The sequence below is a fragment of the Panthera uncia genome (assembly GCF_023721935.1).
Source record: "Panthera uncia isolate 11264 chromosome A1 unlocalized genomic scaffold, Puncia_PCG_1.0 HiC_scaffold_17, whole genome shotgun sequence".
Lineage (NCBI taxonomy): Eukaryota > Metazoa > Chordata > Mammalia > Carnivora > Felidae > Panthera > Panthera uncia.
Window position 1 is genome coordinate 7,815,598 of NW_026057577.1, and position 21,901 is coordinate 7,837,498.

The following is a 21,901-nucleotide window of genomic DNA, read 5'->3' on the forward strand; positions in this document are numbered from 1 at the left end:
ATTTTTTTTTCTTTTTTTAAATGAAAAGGACCTCGATGGTTGTGTGACAAATGGATTGTAATTGGGGGTCAGGAGAAACAAGGGCAGATGAAGAGCAGTTCACTTAGGAGACTGGATGGATGTGCACTGGCACAGTGGGGGGAGGTGGGCACATTCGTGATGTTCTGAAGGCAGAGATGACAAGTGTCTTCAACCTATAAATAGGATGTACACAGTAAGTGAAAGAGAGGACTCAAGGATGACATCTTGCTCCTGGCATGGGCAGCTCAATGGAGACTGGTGCCATATAACGATATGGGGCATACTGGAAGAGGAGTACATGCTTGAGAATAATTTTCAGTCCACTTTTTGATCACTTAGGTATGATACAGTGGAATCATTGCTTCAAAAAGAATGAATTGTATTTTATGAAAGAGCTTTTATTTTCTTAACTAAAAAGAAGATACATAATCATTGTAAGAAAATTGAAGAAAACACAGAAAACTATAAATACAAAAATAGAGTTCACCCATAAACACAACATACAAATATAATCACTGCTAGATATGGAATTTTGCTCACCAGAATTTGGGGGGAAATGAGAAAACACTTTTACTTAAAAAATAAAAAATGGTTGAAACTACATTGCCTCCTACCCCCTCCTCACTTAAAAAAAAAATTTGTGGGGACACCTGGGTGGCTCAGTCAGTCAAGCAGCTGACTTCAGCCCAGGCCATGATCTCACAGTTCGTGGGTTCAAGCCCTGCATCGGCTCTGTGCTGACAGCTCAGAGCCTGGAGCCTGCTTCAGATTCTGTGTCTCCCTCTCTCTACCCCTCCCCCGCTCATGCTCTCTCAAAAATAAATAAACATTAAAAAAATTAAATAAAAAAAATGTGTGGGCTTCTCTCCATGTCAGCAAATGAAAGTTGATGCCATCATGTTTTCAAATTTTTTTAACTTAATTTTTTTTATTTTTTTTTAATTTTAATTTTAAATTTAAATCCCATTAAAGACTCCAGTGTCACTCAGAGCAGTAGGAAAACACTGGATATGTATTTCTTAATCTGGGGTAATATAATGAGGGGGGAAATGGTATCTCGTTGCTTTAGTTTGTATTTCATTGATTATAATAAAATTGAACAGTTTTTCAAAGAATCCTGGGTGAATTTTCAATTCACATTCCTTGCCCTTTTACCAGTAATACTCATGCCTTTGTGCTGTAATTATTTACCCTCTAGACAATTTCTCTGTTTCTCATATTAAACCTTGGAATTTTATAGCCATAAAAGCAATCTTCATAACAGAAAAAAAACCTAGAAACTAAAATTTCCAAAAGATTATTTAATAAAATATGGCTTACCAATACAACAGAGTTCTTTCAAACAGGTGGGCCCCTAATTAATGAGGGCTGAATAAGTGAAGGATATTCCCAATTTAAAACAGTTTGAGAATACACGTAATCTTTTTTTTTTTAATTTTTTTTTTAATGTTTATTTTTGAGAGAGAGACAGACAGAGACAGAGTGCAAGGCAGGGAGGGGCAGAGAGAGAGGGAGACACAGAATCTGAAGCAGGCTCCAGGCTCTGAGCTGTCAGCACAGAGCCAGACGCAGGACTCAAACCCACGAACTGTGAGATCATGACCCGAGCCAAAGTCATATGCTTAACTGACTGAGCCACCCAGGTGCCCCGAGAATATGTACAATCTGTTTCTTTCTTTTTCTCTGTGTCTCTCTCCCTCATGCACAAATACACTCAAACAAATATTCACAACCTGGAAGGATAAACAGTAAAACACCAACAAAAGTTTATCATGGTTGGCTGGCAAAATTTCAGGGCAAACACCTTTTTTTTTTTTCCTCCTCTTTTTTACATTACCATGTATACCTTGTATGAATTAAAAGTAGCTAATTTTTTTTTTAATTTTTTTTTCAACGTTTTTTACTTATTTTTGGGACAGAGAGAGGCAGAGCATGAACGGGGGAGGGGCAGAGAGAGAGGGAGACACAGAATCGGAAACAGGCTCCAGGCTCCGAGCCATCAGCCCAGAGCCTGACGCGGGGCTCGAACTCACAGACCGCGAGATGGTGACCTGGCTGAAGTCGGACGCTTAACCGACTGCGCCACCCAGGCGCCCCATAAGTAGCTAATTTTTTAATGTTTGCAAAAGACAAACACAGTCAATTTGATACTAGTGATTTCTTTACCAACCAGAAAGCTCAGAGACAAATTTGAAACTCACCCATGGCTACCATTCCCTGGCTACCATTCTTGTCCTGACCACAAACATATTTGTTTTCTAAGGTTCTGACTGAACTTCTATTTTATCATTATTCTTACAGTTAGCTTCCTTGAATTGTTGGTGAAAGGTGGCAGAATACATGTTAGTATGTAGTAGAAAAAAAAAAAAATCCCTGAAGTAGGGGGGTGGGGAGCGGGGTAGCCTTGGCTCTTCAAAGCTAAGGGCCCTGTGAAGCCAAATAACAATATTAAAACAAAACTCCTTCATACAACCTAATCAGTCTTATAAATTCCAAAAATAAGGAGACTATCCCATAATATTCTAGACAGAAGACCCCCAAAACAGGGAAAAAAACGGTTTTCTACACAGAATATTGGGGGAAAAGAATCAAACTAATGGAGGATTTTTATCAATAATACTCAATGCTCTACACTAGAGCAAAGTATGAAGGAAAAAACTGGTGCCAGAATTCCAGATCTATAATTCTCACAGGAGAGATAAGAGGATTTATTTTAGATATACACAAATATGGCACACACGAACCTTTCTAAAAACATTATTCAAGAAAATAGCCTAGTCAAACCAAAGGGGAAAATCTGAAGACCAGGCTCATGAATGCAAACATGAGACTGAGCTGACACAGGAGACCTGCATCCTGCCACTGAGAGAAATAAATCCTGAATAAATAGCAGAGCACAGGAGAGACCCACCCTCTGGTGCTAGAATCAAAGACAAAACAGAACAAAAGCAAACAAAGACCAAACAAAACAAAACAAAACAAAACAAAACAAAACACCATCTCATAACAACAACAATAACAAAAACAAAGACAAAGCAGAAAAGCAAGTAAGAGTTTACTGACCCAGCAGGAGTTTTAGAGACTGAGAGGCATATCCTAGCAACCAGGGCTGAAACATCGTATTTTGAATATTTTCCCACAAAAGATTTAGGAGAATGCCATAGTGAGTATCTGCAAACCTTCTGCCTATATTTGATTTATCGCCATTTTGCTACCCTGCTTTCTCTCTCTCATGTAGTATATAAATACACATACATCTGCTTTTCCTTTTTAGCTGAACCATATATAGTAAGTTGCAGACCAATAACATCAAACAAAAATGCAAGATAGAACAATGAGGGATGTATTGTAGCAATAGAAGGTTTGTTCAAACACAAAGAGAAGATAATATAAGAAAATAATCAGTCCAGGGGTGCCTGGGTGGCTCAGTCGGTTGAACGTCCAACTTCGGCTCACGTCATGATCTCACAGTTTGTGAGTTCAAGCCCCGCATCAGGCTCTGTGCTGACAGCTCAGAGCCTGGAGCCTGCTTCAGATTCTCTATCCCCCCTCTCTCTCTGCCCTTCCCCACTCACGCACACACGTTCTCTCTCTCAAAAAAAAAAAAAGAAAAGAAAAGAAAATCATCAGTCCAGGGGTGCCTGGGTGGTTCAGTCAGTTAAGAGTTCTACTTCAGTTCAGGTCATGATCTCCCAGTTTGTGGGTTCAAGCCCCGTGTCCAGCTCTGTGCTGACAGCTTGGAGCCTGCTTTGGATTGTGTCTCCCTCTCTCTCTGCCCCTTCCCTGCTTGTGTTCTTTCTCTCTCTCAAAAATAAGTAAATAAACATTAGAAAGAAAGAAAGAAAGAAAGAAAGAAAGAAAGAAAGACAGTAAGAGAAAGAAAGAAAGAAAGAAAGAAAGAAAGAAAGAAAGAAAGAAAGGAAAGAAAGAAAGAAAGGGAAAATAATCCAGTAAAAGCAAGAAAAACTGGGGAAGACATGACTCACAAACCTTTATGCAGGATATACTGTGTTGTCACATATTCTGCATTCAAATTACAAAGGACAGGGGTGCCTGGGTGGCTCAGCCCCTCCCCTGCTCGCACTCTGTTGGTCTCTCTCTCAAAAAAATGAATAAAATTAAAAAAAAATTTTTTTTAATTACAAATGACATCTGAGACAAGTGGGGCCCTCCTTGGGAGATTTCAGCTCTCCCTCCGAACCTCCAAATAAAGGACTCAACAAGGTAGAGAGACAGAGGACATGCCCTTCCCAGCATGTCCCACCTGGCCTGGCACACATAGGAGGGCCCTGGTCAGTGTCTCCTGAGCACAGGCTCCACCCTGATCAGCAGCACCCAGGCAGTGAGAAAGTGCTATGCCCATCTCCCAGTCACGGTCACTCACCTACACGTGGGTCTTGAGAAACTCCATTTTCCACCATCCAGGGGTCTTCCCCTTGCTGTAACTGGAAGATAACCTTTGGTTTGGAAAAGAGAATTCCTGTTCGTGAGCAAGGAGAAGAGAATGAGTCTGTAGTGCAGACATAAGCAGCCATCCTGGCACCCACATTCAGCTGCACGGGCTCCAGGGCAGAGAGACAGCTGTTCTGAGAGGGCCTTAAATTCCTGCCACAGAAGACGGCCGGGAGATGGTCTCAGGAAGAATAGCAGGGCGCCGGCCGTGCACTCTTCTACACTGGAACCTCCTGTGAGACCCAGGGGAACAGAGTCTGGGGCACAAGACTCGCAAAAGCATAAAAAGAATGCCCGAAACTTTACCAAACCAACACCTTTCTTGGCAGTGGGAGGGGACAGCAACTGCGGGCTGAACCTGGTCACACCCTCCAAGTGTCCTCCTTGGAGAGGGCACCAAGATGCTCCCCTGGAAGATTCTACATCACGAGGGCAAGTTCTTACCCAGCGAGACCAGGGTGCCGTAGTTCTCCAGCATCACCTCCCGGTACAGGGTTCTCTGTGCAGAGTCCAGGCGCAGCCACTCGTCCTGGCTGAAGAACACAGCAACGTCCCTGAACGTCACAGACTCCTGTAATGGCAAACCCACTCCTGCTCACCTGGGACCATCACCCCAATGGGATGACTGAGCAGCAAGATCACCATGCAGGGTTCTGAGCATCTTGAGCCGAATACTTCTCAACCACCTCTCAGTGACGAAGCACATGTCTATCACATACCTTCTGTGAAGGAAGCACTGTGCCCCCGGGAAGATGAGGCACAGTGGCCGAACAAGAGAAGCACTTGAAATCATTCTACAAAATCACAACAATAGAAACACAGAACTTGAGATGTGGAAATGCACAATCATAGATACATGAAAAGCCCATTTTACAGCTCAGACCTGAGAATCGGGCTTTAGAAGGAAGCTCCAGCAATTCACCCAGGGAGGAACAGGTGAGCCTGGATTCTGTCATCACCTCAGGCCTTCTCTGTGTCCTGGCACAGACATTCACAGGCACAGCTTTGCTAGGAGAGGACCCAGGATGGGGGACTACAGGACCTTGCAATAAGAGCCAGGTGAGAAGGTTGCGGGTGGGACACTCCCTCTCCGCCCCAGAAGCCTTTGTTCTACCTTTCTCTTGCTGACCTGTATCACAAGTCACCTCTCTTAAACCCCTTTCTTTTCCTATTAAAAAATCTTTTTGTGGGGGGTTCCTGGGTGGCTCAGTCGGTTAAGCTTCCGACTCTTGGTTCTGGCTCAGGTCATGATCTCACGGTTCAAGGGTTCGAGCTCCATGATGGGTTCTGGGCTGACAGCGTGGAGCCTACTTGGGATTGTCTCTCCCTCTCTCTCTGCCCCTCCCCCACTCACTCTCTCAAAATAAACTTTAAAAAAGTCTTTTCTTTTAAAAGTGAATTAGAAAACATCAATAAGTAAAAGGAAAAGAAATGTTCATCTAACTTTCTACTACCACACACAAGCTTTGCTAACTTCTCTCTGTATATATGTATATATGCCTCTCAGAACTTTCTACTTGCTAATATGGCTCTAGGTTTAAATAAAAATATTATAGATATAACTGTATCCCACTCAATATCTTTTTTTTTTTTATTTTTTAATGCTTTTATTTATTTTTGAGAGAGAGAGACAGAGTACTAGTGAGGGATGGAGAGAGGGAGACACAGAATCCGAAGAAGGCTCCAGGCTCCGAGCTGTCAGCACAGAGCCCGATGTGGGGCTCGAACTCACAAACTACGAGATCATGACCCGAGCTGAAGTCAGACGCTCAGCCAACTGAGCCACCCAGGCGCCCCGTACTCAATATCTTTTATTTGTATAGATGGACCGATTTACTTAACTAATCTCCTAGTGGTTACTTATGTTGTTTCCACTTTTGTAACTCTGAAAATGCTGGACTATGGATGGAGGCACTACTAAATGTCTTTTCAACAGCTCATGATCTCATGGTTCATGAGTTCAAGCCTGGTGTTGGGCACTCTCAGTCCAGAGCCTGCTTGGGACTCTCTCCCCCTCTCTGCCCCTCCCTCACTCACTCTCTCTCCTTCTCAAATAAATAAACTTTAATAAATAAGTCACTTGCCAGTCTCACAACTCAGGACTGCTTCCTCAAGGACCTGGTAGCTATCTCCTTGAATGTGCCGATCTCTCAGTCTCCTGGGAAGAGGCGGGTCTAACTTGTCACCTGATGAACTTCCAGACTGGGTTGTAGCCACTTAACTCTATGAATGAGCCTTCTGTCTTTGCAATCCCCTTGGTGGATTGTCTGTGATGAACATCACATTCTGGCTAAATGCTTATTCAATAATAAAAGTGTTTTCTTTCTCTTCTGCCTTTGTGAAGAGGTTGGGAGGTGATTATGTTTTTATAATTCTATTTCCCTAAGTGCCACAAAAGGGCAAAGAAGGGAAGAAAACACTGTGGAAGGAAGGCTCATTTCCCTGAATCTGTTCCCCAAGACCACTGTCTAGTTGTGCTTTCTTTTCCTTTTACTGTTTTTCTTTCCTTTTCCTCATCTATATGAGCCTAGTCCTGCTTGTAAGCCCCAAATCGCCCAATATAGTTGACCCTTGAACAACCTGGGTTTGAACTGTGCAGGTCCACGTATATATATATTTTTTTTTTTCAATACAGCATTGTAAATGTATTTTCTCTTCCTTATAAATGTGTTAATAACATTTATTAATGTTAACTAACTACTTTAGTAGTTCTCTAACTCACTTGATTATAAGACTACAGCATATAATATATACACCACACAAAATATGTGCTAATCAACCGTTATTGGTAAGGCTTCCAGCCAACAGTAGGCTATTAGTAGTTAAGGTTTGGGGAGGAGTCAAAAGTTGTATGTGGATTTCTCATTTGCAACAATGTGGATGGAACTAGAGTATATTATACTAAGGGAAATAAGTCAATCAGAGAAAGACAAATAACATGATTACACTCACATGTGGAATTTAAGAAACAAAACCGATGAACATAGGGGAAGGGAGAAAAAAGAGGGAGGAAAACCATAAGAGACTTTTAACTACAGAGAACAAACTGAGGGTTGATGGAGGAGGTGGGCAGAGGATGGGTTATATGGGTGATAGGCCATAGGTGATAGGAGGGAACTTGTGATGAACACTGGGTGTTATATGTAAGTGATGAATCACTAAATTCTACTCTATACTACACTATAGGTAGTACTACCAATATTACACTATAGGTTAACTAACTAGAATTTAAAGAAAAACTTAAATTAAAAGTTATATGTAGATTTTGGAGGGGGTGGGTAGTGGCAATGGGGGTGCAGGAAGGGTCAGAGACTGAGCCCTTATGTTAGAGTAGTCTGCTAGTTAGGTTCTAACAGATACCTGGAGGCCAGCAACAAGGAAGTCATTGCCAGCTATCAGGAAAGTCAGAGGCCTGTCCTGGCAGCACTCCACAAGAAGCCAGATCAAATCAGACAGGCCCAAGATGTGGATGGCCAAATTAGGAAGAAAATTAGGAAGAAAAAGCTTGAAACCCTGCATTCCTGGCCCAAGTAGAATATTCCTAGTTAACAACTATAAATAAAGATAGAAACCCAGGGGCGCCTGGGTAGCTCGGTAGGTTAAGTGACTGACTTCGCTCAGGTCATGATCTCACCGCTCATGGGTTCCAGCCCTGCGTCAGGCTCTGTGCTGACAGCTCAGAGCCTGGAGCCTGCTTCAGATTCTGTGTCTCCATCACTCTCTGCCCCTCCCCCACTCACGCTCTGTCTCTTAAAAATGAATAAATGATAAAAAAAAAAAAAAGATAGAAACCCAAACCCCAGGATGCAAAGCTCCCTCTTGAGCTCTCCTGCTCTTATCTTACGAATATACTTTTTGCTTTAATAAACTTTCCTGCTGTGTCACTCATGAACTGTGCTGTGTATCTGTCCTTGAATTCTTTCTTGAAACAAGACCAAGAAATTTCAGCGACCCTCCAGGACGGGCTGGGTCAAGGCAACACTTAAACCCCTGCATTGTTCAAGAGTCAACTGTACTAGAACATATCCCTGACCAACCTGCTGATTCAGAGGTCTTCTTCGTTGGCACTTCCTAGAAAATCACCTGGACCAAGGACTGCTGTAGTTGATTGGTCCTCAGTGCCTGGAGGGTAAAGCCCATGCATTTTCTCTTTGAATTCCTAATGTTATTGAAAAAATTATCTGACTTCCCCAAATTTCCACCCTTCATAGGGAAAACACATACCTAGATCCCTCACAAAGCTCTGTGTGGGTCATTGGCTTGGGACTGGGGGCACCATTCAATTCCTAATCAACAAGTACTTAATGATTAAGTGGGGAACTCACAATGAGACTGGTGCTGACACTAGAAAAACACCTTCCTTCCAAAGTTACCCTACCAGGCCCTCTGGTCCCTCCGTGGGCTTCACTGCCTTGTAAACCTCAACAATGGCGTAAGTGTGATCATGACCTCTGAACCAGGAAGGCAGTTCAAGAAAAAAGCCTCCACTCACCTGAACATGGGCTGGCAGCAACCTTGTGGCCATTTCTCCCTTCCTGCCGCCCCTCCTGGAGAAGGCACCTGAAATGGAGAAAGAAACAGTGAGGTCTCTCCATCCTGTCTATACTCCCACCCTCCTTACGCCTGACTAAATTAGAAATCTCCACACACCGAGCACCCTACAGAGAGAAGCCAGAGGGAACAAGTAAGCCCAAGCATTCCTGAGTTAGAGGGTCCGTGAGCCTGGCCACCAAAACCAGGAGAGGCAGCAAGCATACTTCCAGCACATGAACAGAGTAAAGGGCAGTCATGCCGGGCTCCCTGAGATGTTCATTTAATGAGAAATAACATAAATATTCCCCACATCTGCATTTAAATATTTTGGGGCTGTACTATAATAATGTAATCATAATAAATATATTGTATCTAATGTAACATACAACTATACATCATGCACAACAAAGTACAATAATATGATAATTATAATAATTCTTCACATAACATTTGAAGGAAATTGGAGTCCTTTTCAGGAAGAACCAAGCAAAAATTAGTCCTCTCTTCTCTTCCTTGGGAATTGTGCTTCCTTTATGAAGAGTTATCAAACCTCCTTAAATATAAATGAAAACATTACCCATCCACCTTCCTCTCCCGGCTCCAAAACACCACAAGGCTCAAAAGAAAGAGCATCACTAGCTACAAATGAATTTAAAATTTAGAGAAAAGGGAAGGAACTCAGCAAAAGGTCAAAATTAATCTAAACAACAACGAAAAACGGAACAGTCAAATCACCAGAGGATTCCCTCTGGGAAAAGTGCCAAACAAGCATAGATGGCAAAAACTGATAAACACAAAATAAAGTTTAAACTCGGGGTGAGATGGGGGCGGGGGAGACCGAGGCCAGCGCTACCAGCAAAACCAGCCCCAGGGTTCACGGACCCTGAAACAGAGCACAGCTTCCCGCAATCTCGGTTCTGGGGCCACTTCTCCAGGAGCCTTGCCCGAGGCTGCAGCTCAGGCAGTGACAGCTCCGATTTCCCGGGGTGGGAAGACACGCGAGTGGAGACCTCCCCGGGCAACGCCTCCTCTCCGGGCCGCGTTCACCTGCCGAGGCCGCCGCGGCTCAGACGCCCGGAGCCGGGACTCGTCTGGGACTCCCGCCACGGCCGGCCCTCAGCCCTGGCCCCGCCTCAAGAGCTGTACACCCCGGGCCAGCTCTCACCGGCAGCCACTACCTGAGCCCGCCGCGACGGGGACTCCAAGCGGCCGACCGCACTGGAGACAAGCAGAATACCTAGCCTGGGGACATTTTTCGCCGCCGCCGCCAGGCCGCCGGGCACAATCGCGCCTGCGCAGGAGAGAGCAAAGGGGTACCTCGCCTTAACCGCAGTGCTTTCCTTTCGAACTACATTTCCCAGACATCATCACAGCCTGCCGATCTACGGTGTCCGGAAAGGACCAATAGTCGTAAGGCTGAAGATAGTTTTTCTGGGAGCCTACGAAAGCTGAAGCCACATCTTTCTGCATCGCTAACCGCTTGTGTTCTCTGGCACCCTTTTGGGAAAAAGTGGGTATGTATTTTAAAAATGTGGAAAATTAGCCGCTCGCTGCTGCTTGTTCTTGGTTCCTGGAATGCAAAGATTTGGTTAGAGGCGAGGGTAGCTTTATTACCATACAGTTTGCAAACCCGGGAGTCTCAGTCTTGGTCTACAAACTGAAAGTACTCTCCAAGTTCTCTGCCCTTATCAAGGCTGGTCAGACCCAGGTCCCAAACTGCCACTTCAGGAGCAGAGTGACAAGCAGGATACAACTCGCTTTTCTGAGCAGCTTCAGGATGTGGCAGCCCGTTGAAGAACATGATAAGATGCGTGGCAGGGGTCTTTCCTGCGAATATTGCTGAATTTTGTACAGCCTTGTCACCTCAGGCTGTGCCCACTGGTTTTCTCTTCATCATTCGGCCTGATTAAAAGTCTAGTTTTTCCCCCAGAAAATGAGGGACCCCATCTTGTCTGTTAGCTGTCGCTGTGTAATTATTGGGGTCTGTTGTTCTTAACTGTGAAAATCCATTTTACAAACTTTTGAATTTTAAAAAAGTTATGTCTAAATTTCACAACCTAAAAAAGATTTTTTTTTCAGTTTTTTAAAATATTTATTTTTGAGAGAGAGAGACAGAATGTGAGCGGAGGAGGGGCAGGGAGAGAGAGACACAGAATTTAAAGCAGGCTCCAGGCTCTGAGCTGTCAGCACAGAGCCCGATGTGGGGCTCAAACCCACAAGCTGTGAAATCATTACCTGAGCCAAAGTCGGATGCTTAACCGACTGAGCCACCCAGGTGCCCTGGTTCTTGTCTTTTTCAAGGGAATGACACAGATACCAGGTAACTTCAGACATAAATGTTTTTAAATGTTTAAATATATGTGTTAAATATTTAATAGAGACTACCAGACAAATGGAAACATGATATATGACTTCCTAACTAGCCACAGAGTAATCTTAAACTATATTCGTTTAAGTCAATATTCTTTTTTAAATGTAAATTATTTGATTTATTTTTGTAATCAGATCCTCACAAAGTTGTCTTTTCACTGTCTTGTTAACATGAAATTGTACACAAAAGTTGATCACCTGGGGAACAATAATTGTATATTCAGTTTAACAGAAATATAGTTGGATAGTTGTCTTAAAATGCAAGATTTTGTCTGTTACATTGTCTTTCACCATGCAATCATATTATAAAATGCTTTAATTTCAAAATGAAAAATAACTTATGTTGTTGGAAAAAGCAAAGTGATCTACAGTATGTCTTCCCTGCAAGAGGGAATTTAGATTTACAATTAAGGGGAAAATATGTATCAGACTTCTGCAGGAGAGTCGTCAGCATACCTTATCCAGCCCTTACTCACAATCCTATTTTTAGCTTTGCAGAGACCTGGTAAGTATCTCTCCTGGGCAACCACACTTTCCACATCATGAAAGTACAGGTTCTCACATAATACATGATGATAGAAAATGAAATACAGTAAAGTAGATTTCTGAATTTCAGTTCTGAGTCTCCTTGTCAATACCAGTAGATAAGTGTGTGGGCAGTAACACTACTCCAAGAGATACAGCAAAAAATGTACTTGACGGTTTGGAAGTTAAGCAGCCAACAGCTAAAGTGGTGATTCTATCTTTGGCCAATGTCTCTCTGAACAGAGGTCTGTGGTCTGGGCCACTGGTGCCTTGGGTCCTGGCAGAAAAGCCCTCCTTTTGGTGGATGTTTTCACTCTCCCCAAGACACTCAACGCTGAGCCAGCATTATCTCCCAAGGTGTCAGGTCCCAGACTCCAAAAACCGAAAGTTCACTGGGCCCGAAGGTTTGGGCAGTGCTGGTGAGTGGGGCTCATACCCTGGGGAACAAAGTGGCTTCGTGCAAGCCCCGCTTTCCTCCCCACCTAGAGCATCCTGGCACCCTGGGTCTACATCTCCACTCAGAGAAGAGGCTGGTGCCGAGGCTTGGGACACAGGCTAGATGCGTGGGGAAGGAAGAAACTTCCTGAGCTGGCTGACAGAGAGCAGGGCTGTGGGTCCCATTCCGCTATCCTGACCGGGGCCTGCAGCCACACAACAATCTAATTAAGAATTTAAAAAACACCAGGGCGCCTGGGTGGCTCAGTAAGTTAAACGTCTGACTTCGGCTCAGGTCATGATCTTGCAGTTGGCGAGTTCGAGCCCCACATTGGGCTCTGTGCTGACAGTCAGAGCCTGGAGTCTTCTTCGGATTTTGTGCCTCCCTCTCTCTCTCTGCCCCTCCTCTGCTCACACTCTGTCTCTCTCCCTCAAAATAAATAAACATTTTTAAAAAAGAATTAAAAAACATTATTTCAAAAAAGTTAAGTGGAAAAACCTGTTGTCTAACATATGAATTGAAAATAACAAGAGTCACATTGTGGTTCTTCCCTGCCCTCCCCTCCCCCCAATTTTTTTTTCCTATCTCTATCTACTGCAAGGCCTAGAATAACAATCCAATGGCAATAAAATAAATTATGGACTCTAAATTAGCATTTAATGGGAAAGGGTTCCTTTAGAGAAACAGCTGATTACAAGGACAAGGCAGGGAATACCCAAGGGAAGTTTGGTGCCTGAAAGCAGGGAAGCTATCTGAGATGATTGGGTCATATCAGAAGGACACAAGAGCCAACCTTGCAGGGATTCTGCTGGACAAAGTGGAACAATTTGAAGATCAAAAAGGGTAAAAACTTCAGTGGATTGAAATGCATCCAGTGCTGTAAAAATCTGCACTTCTGCTTCTGGCTAAGACCCAGCAAAAAAGACTGGACTTACCCTTCTGCCTGAAAAAAAAAAAAAAAAAAACAGCAACAATAACAAACACAGGCAAAATATATGAAATAATATTTTCTAGACACAAGACAGGAGGCGACAAAGGACATTGGTACGATTGTCTAAGCTTACTGCTTTGACGGTTTTCAGGTCAAGGCACAAAAAAGGCATTTGCAAAATCCAATATCCATTCCTGATTTAAAACTCTTCGTCAAACTAAAAACACAATGGTGCTTTTTCATCTGTTGGCAGTAGGCTATTTAGTGGTAGGTTTTGCAGTTAATATCCTACTTGGTGGTAAAAGTGGAAATGTTTTTTCCTCTAAGTTCAGGAAAAATGCAGGGATGTTCGCTTCTATTCATTATTTTAGTGAAGATGCTAGTCTGTGCTATAAGGCAAGAAAAAGAAAGAAAAACACCTAGATTGGTAAGGAAGAAGTACAACTACCTTTATTTGCAACCAACACAATCTTCTATCTAGGGAAATCTTTTTCTTTAAGTGATTTTATTTTTAATCTCTACATCCAACATGGGGCTTAAATTTACAATTCCAAGATCGAGAGTCAGTAGCATGCTCTACTGGCTGAGCCACCCAGGCGCCCCTTGTGTGTTCCTTTAAACATAGTATACAAGAAAAGGCAAAACTGTAAGGGACAGAAGTCAAATCAGTTGCTCCCTCATGTAGGGAGTAGTAGGAGGAAAGGAATGACTGTAAAGAAGCACAAGAAAACTTTTTATGGTGATGTGAATGTTCTATAGCTTTTTTTTTAAGTTTATTTTGAGAGAGAGAGAGCATGAGTGGGGTGGGAGCAGAGAGAGAAAGAGAGTGAGAGAATTCCAAGCAGGCTCCACGCTATCAACACAGAGCTGATGCAGCACTCAAACTCATGAACCACGAGATCATCACCTGAGCTGAGACAGAGTTGGAGGCTTAACTGACTGAGCCACCCAGGCACCCCTATTTTTCTAATAGTGACGTGATTATGTATTTGCCAAAAAATCAACACACTGTATATCTAAAAAGGGTGTATTTTACTATAGGTAACTTGTGCTTCAAAAAACCTGAATTTCAGAAAAAGAACACCTGGGAAAAAACCAATTAATGTAATCGCCCATCTTAAAAGATCAAAGGGGAAAAAAAAATCACAAAGTCCTATACATAGATGCAAAAGTGTCATGGAATTCAACATTCATTCACAATAAAAATTTGCAGGGGCACCTCAGTCTGTTGAGTTTCCAACATTGGCTCAGGTCATGATCTCACAGTTCTTGAATTCAAGCCCCATGTTGGGCTCTGTGCTGACAGCTTGCTCAGAGCCTGGAGCCTGCTTCGGATTCTGTGTCTCCCTCTCTCTCTCTCTCTCTCTCTCTCTGCCCCTCCCCCACTTGCACTCTGTCTCTCTCTTTCTCAAAAATAAACATCAAAAAAATTAAAAAAAAAAAACATTAGACAAAGTCAGCCATTACCCCCACAACTATTTTTCTTGCTGAAAGATCTTATAAGAAATAAATTATTTGGTTAGTACACTCAGGTTCAATAAAAGTTTTGTATTTAATGTTGATAACCAAAAGACATACCTGTTTTGAATAAACCAACAAACTGAAACTAGCTTTAACACCAAATACTTTTCCCAGATCACATGAACCTGAAATTCCTGTGCATTAGTTTCTATTATATTTTTGAGAGTTTTTTATGACTAGTAAGTTTATGTCAGTGGTTATGTATTTAAATCATTAAAAGACAAGTCTAACACAAATTAACTTTAATAATATCATCTAGAGGTAGAAAATACCGCACATCTACAACACACATATAGAGACACACATAAACATGCAGACAGACGTAAACAGAGATTTTCAAGCTTCTGTTTTACTGGTTATAAAAGAAGTTGGATCTCAGTTGTTTTTCTGGCAGATGGAATAAGTCAAAGCCACCTGCTCAGATGGCTAAAGCTCTTTCAAATGAATTTCCCCCGTTTATTTTTCTTCCGATAAGAATTACCTTCCCAAAGTTTGTGCTTTGATCTTTACCTCTTAAGGGCACAGGGAAAGAATGCAAGTTACAAGCCTATTAAGATAAATAGGGGAGGCTTGGGGATGGGTACAAAAGGATAGGTGAGCTTTGAGCTGCCTCTGGAGCCACATCTCCAGATTTGCAAGGATCTGTGAGGTAAAAACAGTTGCTTTTGGGGCCCCTGGGTGGTTCAGTCGGTTAAGTGTCTGACAGCTCTCGGTTAGTGAGTTCAAGCCCCACGTTGGACTCTGTGCTGACAGTGCAGAGCCTGCTTGGGATTCTCTCTCTTCCTCTCTCTCCCTAAGCCTCCCCTATTCTCTCTCTCTCTCAAAATAATAAATAAACCTTTTTAAAAAACTAAAAGAAAAAACAGTTGCTCTCAACTCCCCCCAAGAATTACCTTGTAGCCTAAATGACGTCATAAGTTGACTCACCCACTCAATTGCATTATTTTCTATTTACTTAGGGGGAAAGTCCTAAAAAGATTTCTATCGGGCTTTGAGTGTCAGCTTCCAATGTGGCCAAATTTCTGATCATAGAGTTATTAAGCCCTTTTAAGTACCTTGTCAGGTTTCAGCTTGGACAAGCAGTAAATATTGCTGGCAGCCTTCAACAACCCCATGGACCCAGGAGGCATCCTCAAAGAGGGTGCAAAAGATATTATCTTCGCAAGATCCAGAGCCATTCACAAAGATCAATAACCAGTGCCCTGGATTTGGAAAGGTAAAGGACAATGTGAAATTTTATTTGTTTCTCCCTATTGGGTACTACAGACAGATCTAGGACAGCTGATTCTGGTACAAATCCTCACCCGTAGCTGGCTTCTGCCAGTTTTCTCAGGACCCCAACTGTTGGCTCTGAGTGGGGTTTTAAATAGAGGATGTGGGGCGTCTGGGTGGTTCAGTCGGTTAAGCCTCGGGCTCTTGATCTCAGCTCAGGTCATGATCTTGAAGGTCATGAGATCAAACCCAGTGACGGGCTCCATGATAACAGCATAGAACTGCTTGGGATTCTCTCTCTCCCTCTCTCTCTGCCCCTCCACACTTGCTTTCTGTCTTTCTCAAAACAAATAAAATTTAAAAAATAGTTTAAAAAAAAAGTAGAGGGGGCGCCTGGGTGGCGCAGTCGGTTAAGCGTCCGACTTCAGCCAGGTCACGATCTCACGGTCCGTGAGTTCGAGCCCCGCATCGGGCTCTGGGCTGATGGCTCGGAGCCTGGAGCCTGTTTCCGATTCTGTGTCTCCCTCTCTCTCTGTCCCTCCCCCGTTCATGCTCTGTCTCTCTCTGTCCCAAAAATAAAATAAACGTTGAAAAAAAAAAAAAAAAGTAGAGGATGTAACTCAGCAGAGTTTACCAGAATTGGGCAAAATATTTCATTGATTTTAATTTTATTTTTTCCTTGGATGTTTAAGGGAATAACATAGCAGTAGGCCAGAAAAATCCCTGAGTCCTATCAGCTCTGAGAGGGACCCATACAGGGGCCATCCTTTGGAGATGGATATGGGGATGTCCATAAGGCCACTAACTTGGTAGACTTTTGTTTATGGTCTTATAAAGACAATTCAGACTGAAGATTACTAGAATTGAGTACTCACATAAAGGAGGGTGAAGGTGAGCCGTAGGAGTCTTGTGGTTTAGGTCTTTTGTTTTAGGGATGTCTTATATCTTCAATGTTTCATTAGCCTTTGGCAAGAAATCTTTTAATGAAGCTACATAGGAATTTTGAAGCCCTTTGGAGCCTTCTGCTTGCCAATTAAAATAGCCATCCCATTCTGTTTGTTGATTCGGGAACCCTTGCTTTCAAGCACATTTCATTTATTTATTTATTTATTTATTTATTTATTTATTTATTTATTTTGAGAGAGAGAGAGAGAAGGCAGGGGAGGGGCAGAGGGACAGAGAGTTAGAGAATCCCAAGCAGGCTCTATGCCCAGTGCAGAGACTGACACAGGGCTTGATCTCACAACTGTGAGATCATGACCTGAGCCAAAATCCAACCTACTGAGCCACCCAGGCGCCCCTCAAGTGCATTTCTTAAAATGAACTTATCAGATTGAACATTCCTCATAAAGCCCATTGTCATTCTAGGTTGTAATTTTCCCTGAGGGCTGGCAGCAGTTTGGTGGGACCCTTAGCCACAAACTTAGTTCAACCCATGTTTCTGTCTAGTCATATTTTGGGATTCCCCACTTTGACAGCTACCAAGCCAGGTTCTTGGGACACAAAATTCTAGGTTTTCTTTAGTAAGATTTTTGGCCATTTTTATAGATATATAGAGCTTGTGGGACCTTAGTTCTTAAGCAGGTGTCCTGGAAGGTGGCATGCTTAACTCTTTAGAATTTTAAGGATCCCATTTCTTTGACTAAGCCTTTGGGTCTCTCAGAGCCAAACTGATACCTAAGAGGGAGGTGGCGTAGGGTAAAAGATTGTGTGGTAGTTATCAATGTACCTCATCACACGGAAATTTCTTGAGGTTGGTGGGTGACCTAGTCTTCCTCTAACCCATTCCAAGAAACAGTAATATTGCTACCATAGCCAGGATTTAAGCCCAGGAATCAAGGGGTAGAAACAGAGGCATCACTCACTAATACCCCTAGTGACCCACCAGCAAAATTTTTGCCTCCTGTTCCCACAACCACATGTTCTGCTGGCCCAGAGGTCTTAGTTCCAGAGAGTGGGAGGCTTCCACCTGGAGACATAGCAATAATTCCACTGAACTATGGCCACTTTGGAATCCTCATGCTCTGAATCAACAGAGAGTCACCATGCTGGCTGAGGTGATTGATCCTGAGTACCTCAGGGAAAATGGACAGCTGCTCCACAGTGGAGAAGAGGAGGACTACATTTGGAATACAGGTGACCCCTTAGGATGTCTTTAGTATTGCCATGCCCTGTGATTAAAGTCAATGGAAAACTACAACAACGCAGTTCAAACAGAACTGCTAATGGCTTTTAGTATTTATGTGACAGGATATTAAGGAGAAGCATAAACATCACTCAAAAACATTACCTCCTTGGGGCGCCTGGGTGGCTCAGCTGGTTGAGTCCCCAACATGGTCCCAGGGTCGTGGGATTGACTCCCAAGTTGGGCTCTGCACTGAGCATAGAGCCTGCTTGGAATTCTCTCTCTCCCTCTTACCCTCTGCTCCTTTCCTCTGCTCACACTTTTTCTCACTGTAAAACAACAAAATAAATAAACAAGTACACTGGGGCACCTGGATGGCTCAGTCAGTTAAGTGTCCAACTCTTCAATTTGGCTCAGGTCAGGATCTCACGGTTTGTGAAATGGAGCCCTGCGTCAGGCTCTGTACTGTCAACACAGAGCCTGCTTGGGATTCTCTGTCCCTGTCTCTCTCTCTCTCTCTCTGCCCCTCCTCCACTCATGCTCTCTCCCCCCTCTCTCAAAAATAAATAAATACGGGCACCTGGGTGGCTCAGCTGGTTAAGCATCTGACTTTGGCTCAGATCATGATCTTGTAGTTCATGAGTTCGAGCCCCGCATTGGGCTCTATGCTGACAGTGAAGAGCCTACTTGGGATTCTCTCTCTCTCTCTCTCTCTCTGCCCGTCCCCCACTTGTGCACTCTCTCAAAATAATAAATAAACCTTAAAAAAAATTACTACATCAACAAATAATATCACATGTGGCCCCTGTCATTGTCCCTAAAAAAAATTAAATAAATAAACAAACACTTTTTTTTTAAATAAAAAATAAAACTATTACCTCCTCTTCTGGGGAAGGAGTTAGGGAGTTTTTGCTTACATACAAGATAGTTGTATCATGTTAGGTGGAAGTATGACCTTGTTATTGCCTTTATATAGAGCTTAAGTATGGCTTAGGGTGATGCATATTGGTACCAAGTAGACAAGGGGTGATGTTGGTGATGTTTAATTTTGTATGTCAACTTAACTAGGCCACAGGATGCCCAGATATCTGCTCAAACATTATTCTGAGTATGTCTGTGAAAGTGTCTCCATATGAGATTCACATTTGAACTGGTAGACTGAGTAAAGCAGATTGCCCTCCATAATGTAGGTGGGCCTCATCCAATCAGTTGAAGGCCTGTAGAGAACAAAAAGTTTGACCCTCCCAGGAGGGAGCTTCTGACTTCCTTGAGCTGGGACGTTGGTCTTTTGCTGTTGGACTTGAATTGAAACATCAGCCCTTTTTGGATCTTAAGCCTCCTGGCCTTCTGTCTAGAACTCATGCCATGGGCGCTATAAGTTCTGAGACCTCAGACTACATATAATATATATATATATTTCTCTGCAGGACACCAAATAATACAGTAGTTAATCATATCTGCAAATGATGAGTGTATTTTTAATTCAGTCATGCTTGTTTTTTCTTGCACTGACTAATGCCCCTCAGAGGGAATGATAATTGGAATTACTGTCTTGTTCTGATTTTAAAAGAAATAAGTACCCAAAATGACTCATCACCAAGTACAATATTTTCTGTTGGCTTTTGGTAGCTAGCTTCTTCAGGCTAAAGAAAATCCCTAGATTACTAAGTTTTTAAAATCATGAATGAATATTGGATGTTATCAAATGCTCTCTCTGCATCCATTTAGATAATCCTGGTTTTTTTTTCTTTAATCTGTTAATGCAGTGAATTACATTAATAAATTTTAAGTCGTTAATCTGCTAACATGCCTTTTTGGGACAAACCAGACATGCTTATGATGTTTTTAAGTATTTCAGTTCACAAATGTTTTGACTAGGATTTTGGTGTCTATGCTCCTTAGTTTGGCTGAAAATTGTATTTCTTGTTTAGCTATGTTTTTTAGCCTCATAAAATGAAAAGCTTTTCTTTTTTCTGCTCTGACAATTTTTTGTGAAGAAATGCGTTCTGCTACAACACATGATTTTGTATTGCAGATCAACGCAGTGTTATTTTTTTTCCATGTTTACTTATTCATTTGGAGAGAGACAGCATGCACAAGAGCACAAGAGCACAAGAGCAGGGCAGGGGCAGAGAGAGAGGGAGAGAGAATCCCAAGAATTTGTCAGCACAGAGCCTGATATGGGGCTCGAACTCATGAACCATGAGATCATGACCTGAGCTGAAATCAAGAGTCAGACGCTTAACCGACTGAGCCACCCAGACTCCCTGTGGCCCACAGACTGGCTCACCCCCTATGGAAAGTTTCTTGGTTCATCTGAGATTTTCCCCCCAGAACATTAATATTTTATACTTCAGGTAAGAGGATCTGAATGCAGGTAAACCAACAGAGCTGAGAGCAGTCCACCTGGGAACAGGACTGATCCTGACACCACTGTCTCTCTCAGCTCAGTGTGACCACCTGCTCTCACTCTGAAATGCTTTTGTGTGGTCTTCATAACTCAGTGACATGAACCCTTCATCATATTCCCTTTATCCAAGTTTCTTGCCCCTTTTTATTTAATATTTATTTTTGGGAGAGCACAAGTGAGGGAGGGGCAGAGAGAGAGGGGACCGAGGATCTGAAGCAGGCTTCTCACTGACAGGCTGACAGCACAGAGCCTGATGTGGGACTTGAACCCATGAACCATGAGATCATGACCTTAGCCAAAGTTGAAACTTAACCGACTGAGCCACCCAGGCGCCCTGCACCTTTCTTTTTTTTTTTTTTTAATTTTTTCTGTATCTCCCTCTTTCTTCCCCTCCCCCACTCACACTCTGTCTCTCTCTCTCAAAAATGAATAAACATTAAAAATTTTTTTAATAAAAAAATAAAAGTGAAATATGAAATTATCATATGATCCAACAATTCTACTGTTAGGTATATGCCCAAGAAAACTGAAATATATTGTATTAGTCAGGGTTCTCCACAAAAACAGAACCAATTTGTGTGTGTGTGTGTGTGTGTGTGTGTGCGTGTGTGTGTTGTGTGGAGAGAGAGAGAGAGAGAGAGAGAGAGAGTTTAAGAAAGATTTACTTTAAGGAATGGCTCACACAGTTATGCAGACTGACAAGTCAAAAATCTATAGAATGGATCAGCATTCTGGAAACCCAGGAAGAGCCAATGTTGCATTTCAAGTGTGAAGGCCATCTGCTGGTCAGTCTTTTGTTCTGTTCAGGCTTTCAGTTGATTGCATGAGGGCCACCCACATTATGGAGGAGAATATGCTTTACTCAATGTCCACCAGTTTGAATCTCATCCAAAAAATACTCTCACAGAAACATCCAGAATAATGTTTGACCCACCCAAATTGACATATAAAATTACGCATCACAAATCCACCCCTTTGTCACCTTGGGACCCATTTGCATCTCTTTAAACCATACTTAATCTTCAAATAAAGATAATAACAAGATCATACTTCTATCCACCAAACGTGACACATCTATCCCTCAAACCAAAAATGTGCTAATCTCTCCCCCAGAAGAAGAGGTAACGTCCTTAAGTGATGAATATTCTTCTTCTTGGCATCTGTAACTAAAATACAATGATATAAAGGAAAAAATGCTTAAATACTATGGTATAAAGTCAACAAATCTTCTCTTACATTAAGGGAATAAGAAGGAAGAAAACAAAGCTTTATAAACAAACATGTTCATAACACAAAAAATGAACTCATGATAATTACAATCCTTGTTTGTATAACTGGTCACATGGTTGTAGCTGATATTTATAA

At 42.5% G+C, this 21,901-nt stretch overlaps 1 protein-coding gene and 1 pseudogene across 1 annotated transcript; both read right to left on the bottom strand.

The window, feature by feature from the left end:
• Positions 1-10: 10 nt before the first annotated feature.
• On the bottom strand, positions 11-10,320 carry LOC125935370 (zinc finger protein 879-like). Its single transcript, XM_049649009.1, has 5 exons — positions 10,185-10,320; positions 8,966-9,033; positions 4,918-5,044; positions 4,406-4,501; positions 11-194 (listed from the first exon to the last, which is right to left on the bottom strand). Exons 2-5 carry the CDS (start codon positions 8,996-8,998, stop codon positions 190-192), a joined length of 261 nt encoding a protein of 86 aa, XP_049504966.1. The 5' UTR covers positions 8,999-9,033; positions 10,185-10,320; the 3' UTR covers positions 11-189.
• LOC125935118 (transmembrane protein 243-like) lies at positions 10,140-12,243 on the bottom strand (annotated as a pseudogene).
• Positions 12,244-21,901: the final 9,658 nt, after the last annotated feature.

Excerpts from the sequence above, each read along its gene's own strand:
- LOC125935370 (XM_049649009.1), bottom strand. The coding sequence starts at position 8,998 with ATGGCCACAAGGTTGCTGCCAGCCCATGTTCAG. Across the intron at positions 5,045-8,965 it reads TGCTGCCAGCCCATGTTCAG|GAGTCTGTGACGTTCAGGGA; the intron begins GTGAGTGGAGGC and ends TTGCCATTACAG. Across the intron at positions 4,502-4,917 it reads CGGCACCCTGGTCTCGCTGG|GAATTCTCTTTTCCAAACCA; the intron begins GTAAGAACTTGC and ends GCTCACGAACAG.